The sequence below is a fragment of the Artemia sp. Qi Xiang Cuo genome, chromosome 3, assembly GCF_049724085.1.
Source record: "Artemia sp. Qi Xiang Cuo chromosome 3, ASM4972408v1, whole genome shotgun sequence".
In the NCBI taxonomy this organism is placed as follows: Eukaryota; Metazoa; Arthropoda; class Branchiopoda; order Anostraca; family Artemiidae; genus Artemia; species Artemia sp. Qi Xiang Cuo.
This window is the reverse complement of record NC_142796.1, coordinates 46369761-46385097: the sequence shown is the minus strand read 5'-3', so window position 1 is coordinate 46385097 and position 15337 is coordinate 46369761. Positions and strand designations below refer to the sequence as shown.

The following is a 15337-nucleotide window of genomic DNA, read 5'->3' as shown; positions in this document are numbered from 1 at the left end:
AGAAGGAAACACGTGATCTAACTGTTTCCGGGAAAGTCATAACATTTGGCAAATTCCTGTTTTTCCATTCTCAGTGAGAAAACCATAAAACAGACATGAATTGCTGTTGTTTTTCAAATTCTCACTGACAAAACAATTCAACATCCATTAATAACATCAAATATATGCGACAAAATTCATGTTTTTCAAATTCTCACCGACAAAAACAATAAAACATCCATAATTTGATGTTGACATCCGAGAAAAACATCAAATAAATCGACCCGCACACATAACCATCCATGAAAACAACCATAAATGTGACAAAATTCATGGTTTTTCAAGTGAGAAAAATCCTGTTTTTCCATTCTCAGAGAGAAAACCATAAACCACGTGGTTCTATGCCCATATATGGACTCCCGTCACGATCAATAAGCGCATCTCTACTCAGGGCGAAATTAATTACGGTGCCCCCGACTCAAACATAAACAAAAAAGGAGGGGTTGCCCCCATCCATGGCAACCCATCAGACATAATTCTCAGGGCAGTTTGCCCCGATCGCCCCACCCCCTTTGAACAGCCCTGAATATATTCTAAAGAAAATTAGGATGGATCGGAAACTCAGTTTTTAGTGAAACAAGCCTCTATATGCAGTTATGCAATTTTTAGTAGTATCGGGCGCCAAACTTTAAAAAGAGAAACGTGGATGAAAAATCACAAAAACTAGCTAAAGAAAACATGATACCAAACAGCAATAGACGAAAAGAATTGTCAAATTTTACTGATCAACGGCTCAACGTAGCACACAGATGAAAATGTGGGCTGCCCTAAAAACTTCATAATTTATAACAACCAAAAAATCGTACAAAAATTGTGGCATTCAGGTATGAATAGATCTAAGATCGGTCCAAGGGGGCAGAAACATTTTATTTTGATGTCCCTGGTTTTTTTTATTTTTTTTTTTTTTAATGAAAAATAGGCAGTAGCGGTTTTAGGCCTCATAGTCTGGGGGAGGGAAATGGTATACCACAGAAGTGTAAAAAAATAAAATGAAAGGAAATTAATATCAGATGTCAGAAAAACCGGGAGGAGGGGTCAGCTGACTCCGGCCCAGGCCTAGAACCATCATTGAAAATGGGCATGACCAGCCCAGGGGGAAGCTACCCTTGTCCCCCTGCCAGTTCGCCAGTGCCACTGCCCTTTCTCATGCTTGGCAAGAACTGGTTATTTTGATTTATTGTTAAAAATTACTTACTGCTGTTAGTTCAGTTGTCAATGTTAGTCAGTTCAAGAGTAGGTGTAAACTAACTTCTGGGAAGCTAATAATGACTGTCATTTTTGGTTGACAATTGAATTTGTGAATATAAGGCAGATTATAAGTATTAACACAACCATCATAAATAAACTAATGGGTCTCCCTGGTGGTTGTTGAAAGATGATCTTAATGTCCTTTTGCTAATAAATTTATCTTAAGGACTGGGCACACGTAGCTGATTTCGAGAACGGATTTCCCAATCAGCTCGGATTTCAAAAGAAATCGGCGTCTATTTGAGCTTGAGAAATTTTCTAGTTTTCGGCGCCGGTTTACAAAATCAGCGCCGATTTTCATCGTGATTATCACAAAAAAATGGGATACAAATAAACAGAAAATAAATATTCAGCCAGAGATGTCTGTGGTGAAAGACCCTGCTACTGAGCTGAGATCAATCATGCAACTATTAATAAACTCCAGTTGATTTTTAGTTTTGAAAATCTCGCGCAATACATTTTTCTTTCAATACATTTTTCTTACCGCTATCGTTTGTCCACTGAGCTGCTGAAATCGGTTCCCGAAATCAGCTACGTGTGCCGTGCCCAGCCCTTTAGGAACAATTCTTTGGTAGCTTACGAAAACAAGTTTGTTATGTTACTTCGGCGGAAACTCACTTTACGCCCTAAACACACTGCGCCATATAACCTTTCACACTACCATAACTTAAGACGTTAGGTTATGTAATATTACGGTGAAAATGTTGTCCGTAACACAGGCAGTGCACAGAAGACTCGATCATTACGGAGAATAACTCAAATTCTGAATTTGTACATTACATAATTTTATGTTATGTTAAGGAAGAGTTAATATAGAATCAACAAAATGAAATTTATGGATGAGCAATTAATAAACTTGAAAATCAAGTTTATAAACCTTTTCTACAAAGTATGTCACGCTTGACCAGAGCTCGAATCTCTTCTCCATTCCACATTTTTAGCTTTTTATAGTCTGTTTATGATGATCGTGATGGTTTATTGACGATGGCTATCATTGTTTTATTGATATTTAAGTTAGCCTAGTGTGACAGAACTTATTTAACCATAAAAGATTATACTTAACGCATGCAACTTAATTTTTTGACGTGGAAAATTACATACGGTACGTTGAGGGGAAGCCGCTTTTCACACTAACTATTTTACTTACGTTTCTCCTTCTGACGGATGATTACTGAGCAGCTGAGCTTATGGTTGAACTTGCGCTCCGTAACGTAAGAAATTAAACGGAGTCAAAATTTATTCAACTTTACTGCAACAGAAACGTAAAAGTGGAGGAACATGAAGAAAGAATCTGGGTTTTTGTTCAAGAAAATAAATTTATTTATGATCAAAGAGAGAATAACCACAAAACTACATAGAATCCAGGATGTAAGGGAAACGGTACTTTCGGATCATCAGGGCCTCTCTAAAAAGTCAAGTTGGGTTAATGCTAATGAAATGAAATAGGATGACTATAAAATAGTTTAGAAACAAATTTGGGCTATATATTTGCACATTAGGGGGAGTGGGGGGCAAAGCATAGCATATATTAAATACGTAACCTAACTTTGGTACATTCCCCCCCCCCCCCAAAAAAAAAAAAACACCAAAGAACAACACTTTAAATATCTTAAAACCACGCTATACAATGTATTTCTCTACTGCGGTGTATTGAATCATCTTGTAAAAAACGGGTTTTTCATTGCGTCTTTCCCGTTTGACTGTAGCATCTCTTGTTGGACTTTAGAGGGGCCCTGATAGTGCGAAAGTACCAGGGAAACTTTGGCCAGAAAATTAGATGGTTCATCGGAACCATCACTATAGGTCACGCTGAAACTTTTTAAAACTAACTGCCAAATGATGAAATAGTGTTTTCAAAGGGAGAAGAGAATTTTCCCAGAAGTTTTGCTTACGAAATTCTGAAGGGGAAGTAGTTTAGTCAGAAAGCTTGGATGTGTAAAATCGTAGGCTTTTTTTTTGTTAGCGCAACTGTCTGAGCCTGTGAATTAGGTCTCTCGCCTTACCTCTTGGCAGGCGGGCCCTTATTAGGCTTTGATGGCACTCTAAGCAGGAGGACCCCCACCCTCACGTATTAGCCTTTTGACGTTTGTTGCCTGTGAGTTCAGGCAACTTGTCGGTCAACCGATATTCAACTAATTTTTAGTTTAACTGTCTTTTTTTGCGCAACTGTCTGAGCTTATGAATTGGGTCACTCGTCTGACACTCTAAGGCTAGGCGGACGGGCCCTATCACGTTTTGGATGCTTGTTTGCCCTGAAATTTCAGGTGACGTTATGGTCTGAAAGCCCCATTGAAGCACGAGTGAACTTACGGAACTGAGCCAGATGAGAAAGCTTTGTGGGACAAGCTACATAGCACAAGTGTGCTTCTTGAAACAGGGTCATCACTAGCCAAAATGTCGGGAGGGGGGATGGGGGAGCAAGGGATTTTACCGACTGGCTGGTCATTTTTACTGACTGTTTTTTTACCAATAATTAGCATAATGTCCTATTGGAATACGATACTTAAAATCACTGTACGAGTCGGTAAAACCGTTGCGTTTACCGACCAATTTAGATATTTCTGTAGAAGACATCAGTATTTTCGTTGTCTTTATTTAACCGAACGAAGATTTTTGGCGGCGTCGAAAGAATCGTGACGCTTCATGCCATGATTGTACCGACTCATTTTTTATTGAGTGCCCAAAAACATTGGGGGGAGCTTTCCCCCTGTACTCATACGTGGCGACCCTGTATTGAACAACTTGTAACCTTCGTAACATATTGAACAGCTTACAAAAGAGAGTTCCCGCTTATTTCTTGTCGAGTCTGTAAAAAGTAATAGGAAAAGACACATAAGAATATATAATATGACTACAAATGGTGAGCCGTAGCAACTGAAACGGGGAATTGCTACATTAAAAAAAAACGAAATAAAATCAAGATATTCTTCGTTTATCGAAAAAAGGACATAGAATTTTTATACTTACTAACTTCTCTGGCAACATTTTCGAGTTTGTCCATTGACCTGCTAATCAGCACAATATTCATACCATTCTTTGCCAACTAGAAAATAATTGGAATGAAAATAACGAGGAAATTGAAATAATGAGCCAATAATGGATATGAAATATAAAGATAATGAAATATATGTTTGAGGTATATCGGAACTAAAGGAATAAAATAAAAATGATGATATGAATGAAAAAATAATGAGTTAATCTTAAGATTTTTAGCCTAAAAAGATCGTACACTGATTAAACATAAACTAAAGAAGAAACGAGAAGAGAAAAGAAGAAAGAAGAAAGATGAAAAACAGAAACGCTATTATTTTTTCTTAAATTTGATAGATTTAAAACATATAAGAAGTTATAATTTTGGCACGGCATTTTGAAATATAGAATTTTGTTGATTGTTCTTATGAAAAATCTTCGCTGATTCTGCAACATCTTTCGGCTCTTCATCGGATCAACCTATTTTGCGCCCCCCCCCCTTAAAAAATACTGGATCTGCCCTTGCCTCTAAGCAGCAACTGGTTTTATTGTAGACTTCGGCAGGTTTTTATTACACAATGCTTACTGTAGATGGTTTTACTGGTTTCTTTCAGACTTCAAATTGCATATTTTAGATAATTAAATCCAATCTTAAGCCTTAACTTAAGTTCATACAAGTAATGATTAATTATTAATGTAGATTCAGCGATGGTTCTAAGCCTGAACGGAAGGGGCAGCTGCCCTCCCCAGTTTTTATGACATCTGACATTAAATTTCTATTATTTTTTATTTTCACGCTCCTATTAAGGTACGTAATTGACTAAAAAATTGTCGCAATTGTAATTTTTGTATATCTTTGCTGTAAAGCCTTTGCTTGCTTTTATTTAAGATCTTAGACAGTCAATTCTATATAACTAAATCGATATTACTAGTACTACTACTAACAACTCATCACGATACGAAACCGCCCAAGGCCAACTGAGCTAAACGCGCTCCTCCTCCATCTAAGCCTATTTAAAACCTCTCTTTTTAAACCCGTCCACGAAGTTCACATTTTCTTTATATCCCTCTTCATGGCGTCCTCCCACCCCAGACGAGGACGACCTGATTTCCGTCTAGCCCTAGACGGTTGGCTGAAAAGAACAGTCTTCAGCAATCTGTCATCCTTGAACCGCACAACGTGAACTAGCCATCTCAACCTTTCTTTCGTTCTAGTCTTAGAGAGCCGTTCTGAACCACATCTTCCGAACAGCCTATTGTTTGAAATACGGTCAGTCAGCCGGGTACCCAGAACAATCCTTAAGCAATTTCTCTGAAAAACATCTAGCAAATTTTGATCAGCTTTTCTGAGCGTCCATGCTTCAGAGCCATATTTGACCGCTGTCATCACTGTAGCTTCTAATATTCTAATCTTAGTTTGTAGACTTATCTTCCTATTCTTCCAAACTTTTTTTAACCGTGAAAAAACACCCTGAGCCTTGGCTATTCTACTTTTGACATCTTCACTGCTCCCACCATCTTTACTAATAATACTACCAAGGTAAGTGAAGCTGCCCACCTGATCAATCGTTTCATTACCCAACTTCACCTTTTCATCTTCACTTATTCCTAGTCTTAGTGACTTAGTCTTCTTAACATTAATTTTCAAGCTTATTCTAGCACCCTGAACTCGCAAAACCTCTAGAACTTCATTCATTTTGCTCACACTTTCTTCTAGGATGCATAAATCATCAGCATAATCTAAGTCCAGGAGATTTTTTCCTCCTCATTTGATTCCGTGGTCTCACATTGCCTTTCCTGTGCTCCTTAAGACAAAGTCCATCAAAATAATCCATATAAAGGGGGGTGGAACACAACCCTGCTTAACTCCTGATTTAATACAAAACCAGCTGCTAACCTCATTTCCTACCTTAACCGCAGCAGTGTTATTCTCGTACATAGCACTAATCACTTTAATGTATTTGTCTGGTATGCCACACAAGGATAAAACCTTTATTAAAGCTCTTCTATAAACAGAATCGAACGCTTGCTCATAATCTATAAAACCGAGGACCAAAGGTGTTTGAAAACTCCGGCACTTCTCAATTATTAACCTAAGAGTTAAAATTTGGTCGTTATCCTCTACCTTTTCTAAAACCGCACTGCTCTTCTCTTAAAACTTTGTCTACGGCATCTCTCAGTCTAAAAAGTATCATATTACTAAGTAATTTACTACCTACAGAGACCAGACTAATCCCTCGATAATTACCACACTCACTTTTATCACCTTTCTTATAAAGTGGGTTAACTAAGGTTTTTCTACAATAGTTCGGTACTTCCCCTTTTTCAAAAACCATATTCATAATCTTCAGTAACTTATTTCTAACCTCAGAGCCACCATATTTAAGAAACTCATTTACCACCCTATCAGCACCTGGAGCCCTATTATTTTTTAGTCCTTTTAGTACTGTTGCTAATTCCTCCTCACAAAACAAATCTTCCTTCACATCCAAGGTATCACAAACTTTTTCATTTTCCTCTATTTCTCTTCCTTCAACTCTCTCTCAGTTAAGGAGATTCTTAAAATGTTCGGAGACTTTTTCTTTAGATTTTTATTTATCACTATTTTCAGCCCAATTCGTGTCTTTCGCTGGGCCAAGTTTAGATTGACAATTAGCTCTAAATTTGTTATAATGTCAGTGCAATATTTTGCCGTTATGACTTCTAGCTGCATCTTCTAGATTCTCGGCAATTTTATCCATGGCCTTTACTTCACACCTCTTTATTTCATATTGTACTGCTTTCTCCACTTTCTTTACATTCCTTTTGTTTTCATATGATCTATAACTCAGATAATTCTTGTACAAGTCCCTTCTCTTTTCTATTAAACATAAAGCTTTTTCACTAATATTCTTAGCTGCAGTTCTAGCTTTCTTCCCTAAGACACCTTCAGCAACTTCACAAATTATTTTTCGAAAATTATTCCAACCATCTTCCACATTGTCAAATTTTAAACTCTCAAGTTTAGTACTCTCATTTAAACTCTCATATAAGCGGTATTGGTTTTTACTGTAGGTTTCAAGTGGAACTTATTGCGGGTTTTTTTTGTTTATGGTTTTACTGGCTTTTATTTCAGATCATATACTCTATATTTTTGATAACTAAATCCAATATGAATTATTGGCCCTAGTTCATTTTTGTAGCAACTGATTTTTACTATAAATTTTAAAATGCCTTTATTTTATATTATTTATCGCAGATTGTATTAGGACTTTTAGTTACAAATCATAGACTAAATTTTAGATCATTAAATCCGATATCACTTTTTAGCTATTTCACCTAACTAGCAACTAATATTTAGGGTAGATTTTATAGCGTATTAAATTACACATTTTGGATGGATTTAATAGTTCTCAATTCAGATCTTATATTTTAAATAATTTTCCCAATGCTAACTTAGTTTCTCTAAGCAGCAGCTTGTTTTATCACAGATTGTACATGGTTTTTAATGCGGATTGTTTATTGTAGATGGCTTTACTAGTTTCTCTTTCAGGTCTCAGATTTTTTATTTTAAATAAAGAATCCGAGACTAAATGTTTTCTTGGTTTGTCCAAGCATCAATTATTTTTGCTGTATATTTTAGATTGTTTTTTATTGATTTTGTATTGTAGATTTTAATTAATTCAATCCGATACTAAATATTTGCCTTGGTGTGCCAGAGCAACAACTGATCCTATTATTGATTTTGTATGGTTTTATATTAGAGTGTTTATTGTAGATGCTTTTATGGGTTTTTATTGTATATCCGACTACATTATTCTAGCCAAGTCCCATCCTAATTAGTAGCTTTCGTTCATCTAAGAAGCAACTGATTTTAATGAAAATTTCATATGGTTTTTATAATAATGTATTTATTAATTATGCTTTAATGGGTATTTCTGTAGATTCTAAATATTCAAATCCCATGTTAGTTGTTGGCCGTGGTTCACCCAAGGAACAACAGTCTAGCAACTGCATGTGACAGTTATGGTGACAGAAGATCTATTTGAAAACACTTTCCATTTTATTGTTTGTTTGTTTTCTTTTGTTTTTTAAGCAAATATGGTTTCGCAGAAATAAAAAGAACAATGGTCAACGCTGACCTACTGTCAAATGTCATTAGAGCTATTTTCTGACGTTATGTGAAGCGGTTTTAAGTCAACTTTTTTGCAGAAATGGGTTGAGCAGTTGATTCACAACTCTCGATGTAATAAATTTATTCACATACTCAAAGCCAAAAAGCAGCAAGAATGATCATGATAAGTGAAAAATAAGTTTCGCAAAAGGAAAAATTCTTTCGTTTTGCGGACTTGAAGTTGCATCAAAACAGTGCATTTCCAACAGTTTCAATTCGTAGTAGTATCCGTTCAATGTCCTTTGCCAGTACGTAGAGCTATGAACGCGTTCCTGGAGCTCAACGGTAGGATCAAGAGTCGCTAGAGGAGGATGCAGGAAAGGGGCCAATCGATAGTGGCGGGCATTCTTGTATATGCAAGATGGCAAAACCAGTTATTTGATCAAATACCCAGTTTTCTAATCCGGCAACAGATGACACAATGACTAAATATGACAGTTGAATTTTGTTGTAAATAAAATCAGGGTAAATTAGCTTCGATTTAGGGCAAATGCATTGATTCTAGGAGCGTGCGTAGCTGCGTTGGCCTCAGGCGACTTGATTCTTAAATGAGTCGTTAGTAGTAGTAGTCGTACCAGATGGACCTAATCATTTCTTTGGCCTGTACTGATTGTCAGAGATACATTCATGTATTGTAAATCGAAGAGTTGAGTTACAATTCATTAATTTTACAACTTGAGAAGAAATTATGTTTTGGGTTTTCGACTTTTTATTTCTTTCTGCAAGCAAGATTTTCTTAGTCATCAAATATACGGCAAAAATAATTCTGATGTCAAAGGCTTAATCTTCTAACTATTTCTATGTCAAAGCCATATTATGGCTGCACCATAATATGGTTGCTCCATTTTATGGTTTGGGATAACATGTATTTTGGAAAACATGGAAATTTCTGAGTCTCTTGATAATAAAAACAAAATGCCAATCGACAGAACGTGTTAAGTTTAAGAATGTAGGCTATGAATCTCAATTTAATAATAAAATTCATATAACGCCTATTGAATTACCGATGCAGGCTTGGCGGTAGTAAAAGTTTTGATGGTAATGATCTTGAATTCAAGAATAGAATGGTTCCACCTTAGAACTGCATTTCTTAGTGATGTTTTTAGTGAGTTTTATCTCATTTTTTCTGAATTCAAAGTTATTGGCGCAATAAATAATTTTACAGTTCAGCATTTTGTTGTACCAATCAAATGACACAAAAAAGATACGCCAACTTATTCACGTCGCTTACGGCTAATCGGAAAAATATTTGGAAAAAATTTATCCCTTAAAATGAAGCTATCTGGACATAAGTGGGAGGATTATTCTGGAATTAGTCCAAGGACTCTCCCGGGCACAATGGAAAACAGTGGACCAAAACGCACTTTTTTCTTATTATCCCTCCTCCCCCTGGCAAGGCTCTCATCCGACCACCACATTTTGATCTGCGCACCTATATTGTGTATTAAAGGATGATTTATGAGCATGGGATAGTTTCGGCTGTCCTCAGCCAAAGCCTTGTATTTTCATTTTTCAAGTTTTCGAGAAAGTCAGCGTGGTGCTGATTTTCTGTATTGTTCTTTTTTTTTACTTTTCGAACGAGTGAAATAGGTAAATATGCAGCAATTCATCAATAGTTTGTCTGAGTTTCGTTTTTTTCCTGTTTTTGCCATTCCATTTTCTGCTGGGCATAAATAGTTTTTTTTTTTAATTATTATTATTATTATTATTCTAGTGTGTCCGTACTAGGCTTTGGAAGTGGAGAACCGGTAAATTACGTAGGTAAATTACAATACTATGTAGTATCTCAGAAATTACAGTAGATTAGACCAACTCTGATTGCACTATTGGATTTACATCTGGACACTATGGAAGGTCGATCTTTTAGCACCAAGGACATCAAAATTAAAACTTTTTTGCCTCCTGGACCCCTCTAAGGCCATGTCATAGCTGAAAACCGCGATTTTCTAAGATTTTTTTCTGTTTGTCAAAAAATTGTGAAGTTTTTAGGGTAATATCACATTATCGTCACTGTTGCCACGTTGAACCATGAAAATAAATAAACAAAACTGATTAGTTAATCTTGACGATCGTCCTTAAAAATTCAAAAAGTAATAAACTGTTAATTGCGGAAGACAAACTACACCTTTAAAGGAAAGCTACACACTACACATTCTCTTTCTTAATCTCTTCCGAGCCATATGTATTTAGCTTTTTTTTTGCTCATTTTACACCCAGGTTTCTTTTTTCTTTTTTTTTAATTTGTCACCTACTACTACCAAAATTTCATATCTGCATTAGTAATTTAAAGTGAATTCATAATGTTCCTTAATTTTTTAAAATATACATGGCTGTGTAAATTTCCGCTTAATGAATTCAAAAATCAGTGTTTATTTTCACTTTCCTTGGTACTTTAACTCAAAGTCAAAATTTTTTGGTTTATTAACAAAAAATTTAACCCAAAATTTTGACTCAAAATTTAGGTTCTGGCAGAGGACAGTCGGTTTATTTTCAGTATAGTGAAGTGAAGGTCACCCATAATTATACCATAAAATCAATGGAACTACTAATGAACGCAAATATTTTACATTTCATTCACAAATATTTTTCCCAGCCAATTTGGTATTACGTCCTTAAAGCATCTTAAATCCGGACTAAACTGTCAAGTAGCCTACGGTATATATCTCATCATAGGTGTCACCCTTAGTTGTGGGGAAAGGGAATCCAAAAAAGGAAAGAAGTAAAGATTGAGGCTGCAAATTCTAATTTTTCACGACGGTGCTCTTCAAGAGAATGGCGGGGGGGGGGTCTTTTTACGTGCAGATACGTCTCTATTGGGACAATTACAGATATTTGAAACAAAAAAAAGGTACAAAAAGAAAGTAGCTTCTCGTATATTAACCTGTTGCATAATATGACCTATTGCAAAACATAGAAAGAGCTGTATCAAAACATGCTTAATAGTTTTTTTTTTATTCGCACTTATATAATCATACTCGCCTAACTGGTTCTGCTCTATTAACTGTTAGTAAAAGAAGCCTACTATAGATTTTGACCATTATGCCAAAACGCCTCTCTTCAAACGGGTACACACCCTAGAGATAAAACAAAAGGTAAACAGCAACATTTATTAAAAAAAAAAATTAAAGAATGCGTCAACCAGAAACGTTTTAGTAGGAATGACAGTCTTTTCTCTCTCTTTCTTATCTCTCTTTTTTTCCTTTTTTTTGTCTTTTCTTCGTTGGTAAAATAGCGAGCATTACAGTGCCGAAAAAAAATGTTAAAAATTTGTACCCAATTTCAAATAAAAGCCGTTAAAATTTTCAACTAATATTATCAATTAAAGCTACTACGACCAGTTAATATGGTCTTTTTGCAAAGCTTGTGTTTTGTACTTAAGTGCTGACCCTATTTTCTTTTTTGAGCGCTGAGGACGACATGGTGGAGGTCCTTGTCGAAATATTTGCTAGTTTTTCGTCTTCATATTTTGCTACTGGCTGACAAAATCTTTGTTCTCGCTCTTATTATATTTTATTTTTCATTTACTATATCCTTTCCTTTCTCGGTTTCACTGTGTAATTTTCTTTAAGATTCCATGACTTTTAGGGGGGTGTTTTCCCCCTTTGTCGAAAATCAGGCAAATTTTCTCAGGCTCGTAGATTTTGATGGGTAACAAGAAACTCAATGAATCTTATATATTTTTAACCATCGCAATAAGCCAATTCTTTTAATGTATTAAATAAAAAAAACAAGTTTTTTTAACTGAAAGTAAGGAGCGACATTAAAACTTAAAACGAACAGAAGTTATTCCGTGTATGAAAGGGACTGTCCCCTCCTCAACGCCTTGCTCTTTACGCTAAAGTTTTTTATTGTTTAAAAAAAATAGAGTTGTGAGAAAGTCAAACTTTAGCGTAAAGAGCAAGGCGTTGAGGAGGGGACAACCCATTTCATATACGGAATAATTTTTGCTCGTTTTAAGTTCTAATGTCACTCCTTACTTTCAGTTAAAAAAACTTGTTTTCTTATATAATTTTTGAACTTTTTTGAATAAATGCAGGTTTTGATCTTGGCTCACAGTACATGAATAATTAAAACAAAATTTTCATATTAATTTACTTTTATTTTGTTAAATTGCTTTGTCGAAATTTGTTTAATTTTATTTGAGAACATTTTTACTAGCAATAAATATATGTAACTTAAGAATCAACTTATGTAACGAACTTTTACACTCGTATGTTTTTATTGATTATATTAGGGGGCTCGCCCCTTAGTCAATACCATGCTCTTTAAATGAAAGTTCTAATTTTGTTCCGATTTTTTAAAAATGGCCGCTTAATCACAAAGGCCGTTAATTAGAATAGATAGCTCTTATGAAAGTACTAAAAAATCTCTGGCTTAATGAGTGATGTATTGACTAGGGGTGAACCCAATCATATATGTAATATTTTCTGTTCGTTTAAAGTTTTGCTGTTGCTGCTGTTGCAGTTGAAAAACTTGTTTTTTTATATTTAATTTCTGATCTTTTTTTAAATAATGCTGGCATATCCGGCGTCCCCTTCATAGCAATGTCCCTTCCCCCATGAAAACTTCCTTCATGGAAAGATCCTCCTACATAACCCCCGACCCCAGACACGTACGCAGGAATTTATTTCGGGGGGGGGGGCAATTTGTTTCAGGGGGAAGGCAAATCCTTCAAACCCATTATTCTGTGAGAAAAATAAAAAAAATTAGGGGAAATGAAAAAAATCGTGAGATTTCGGGGGGGGGGGGGCGGGCCCGGAGGCCCCCCTGCATACGTCCGTGCCCGACCCCCCCCCCCCCACTACCAGGAAAAATCTCCCCTGAAAACGTCTGTACTGTATACTTCCCAATAACCAGTACTGTATGTTAACATTGGGTAAAGTTCATAACTTTCAGCCCTCCTCCCGGTAACTTCGGGGGATTAAGTCATCCTAAAAGACATACTTATAATATTTTCGAACATGCTGAATAAAATGGCTATCTCAAAATTTTGATCAGGTGACTTTGGGAAAGCAATGAGCGTGGGAGGGGGCCTAGTTGCCCTCCATTTTTTTTTGGTCACTTAAAAAGGGCACTATAACTTTTAATTTCCATTCCAATGAGCCCTCCCACGATATTCTAGGACCACTGGGTCAATACGATCACCCCTGGGGAAAAAAAAAAAATAAATACGCACCCGTGATCTTTCGTCTGGCAAAAAATGGAAAATTCCACATTTTTATAGATAGGAGCTTGAAACCTCTACAGTAGGGTTCTCTGATACGCTGAATATGATGGTGTGATTTTCATTCAGGTTATATAGCTTTTAGGTGGTCTTTTCCCCTTTTTTCAAAAATAAGGCAAATTTTCTCAGGCGCGTAACTTTTGATGGGTAGGACTAAACTTGATGAAACTTATATATTTGAAATCAGCATAAAAATATGATTCTTTTGATGTATCTATTGGTATCAAAATTCCGTTTTTTAGAGTTTCGGTTACCATTGAGCCGGGTCCCAATAACCAATACTATATTTCAACCTTTCAGCCCTCCTCCTGGGGGCTTCGAGGGATTAAGTCATCCTAAAAGACATAGTTATAATATTTTCGACCATGCTGAACAAAATGGCTATCTCAAAATTTTGATCAGATGACTTTGGGAAAAAAATGAGCGTGATAGGGGGCCTAGTTGCCCTCCATTTTTTTGGTGCCCTCCATTCCGTTCCAATGATCCCTCCTACGATATTCTAGGACCACTGGGTCAATACGATTACCCCTGGGAAAAAAAAAAAAAACACAAACAAATAAACACGCATCCGTGATCTTTCTTCTGGCAAAAAAATGGAAAATTCCACATTTTTGTAGATAGGAGCTTGAAACCTCTACAGTAGGGTTCTCTGATACGCTGAATATGATGGTGTGATTTCCATTAAGGTTCTATAATTTTAGGGGGTCTTTCCTCCTTTTTTCGAAAATCAGCCAAATTTTCTCAGGCGCGTAACTTTTGATAGGTAAGATTAAACTTGGTGAAACTTATATATTTGAAATCAGAATTAAAATCTGGTTCTTCTGATGTATCTATTGGTATCAAAATTCCGTTTTTTAGAGTTTCGGTTACCATTGAGCCGGGTCGCTCCTTACTTACAGTTCGTTACCACGAACTGTTTGATCTATTGATATTAAAATTCCCGGTTTAGAGTTTCGGTTGCTATTGAGCCGAGTCGCTTCCACGAACAGTTTGACTATTCGAGACTGCTTATGGCAGGACCGCTCCCCAAATTCCTTTTCAATTTTGAAACTTTTTTTCAGGTAGGCTACCAGGACCAAAAAAAATGTTTTAATTTTTAGTATGCTTGGATATGAAAACCTTAAAAAAAATTTGCTTCAAAATTTTTCTTAGGTACATTTGTTTAAATATAGATATGTTACAAATCAAAGTTAGAATATTAAAGAGACCTACCTCTTGAGCAAATGCCTTTCCAATTCCATCAGTCGATCCTGTCACAACTGCAAGAAAAAGTGAATACTATACTATCTGTACAAGAATCAGGTCAACACGCTAGGGTTGACTAAATAAAGAGCTGTGTGTCTCCCACATTTTTTACGATCATTTCGTATTGAAGGGAAAATCGTAGGTACTTGAAAAAAGGCTCATTTGAAATGTACAATGAAAGTTTTGATGCTCCCCCCCCCTCTTAGAGAATATCCAGATTCCAGACCCCCTCTTGTGCCCCTTATTTACCCCGAGCATCCCCATAGCCCCAAGGCATCGTATTCAAATTCTGACATAGCCATTTCACAGAGATTGACTGAAACGTCTGAAATTGTGCCTCCAAGGGGGGGGGGACCAACATAGCCCCAAGTTACGAATTGGCCCGTTCTACACAGATATATTTTAGTAAAAAGGGTAGACATGTTGCACCTTATTGAAACCATAATTTCACAAGGAAT

The 15337-nt window shown here is 36.1% G+C and overlaps 1 protein-coding gene across 1 annotated transcript in view; it reads right to left on the bottom strand.

Moving 5' to 3' along the window:
- The window catches only part of LOC148954174 (very-long-chain 3-oxoacyl-CoA reductase-like), a 69410-nt gene extending 54506 nt beyond the window's left edge, over positions 1–14904 (bottom strand). The window contains exons 1-2 of the mRNA XM_089085983.1: positions 14847–14904; positions 4255–4330 (exon numbers count right to left, since the gene is read on the bottom strand). Of these exons, the coding sequence (XP_088942109.1) occupies positions 4255–4315 (61 nt within the window). The 5' untranslated portion in view covers positions 4316–4330; positions 14847–14904. The remainder of the gene's footprint in view (positions 1–4254; positions 4331–14846) is intronic.
- Between the last annotated feature and the right edge of the window lie 433 nt (positions 14905–15337).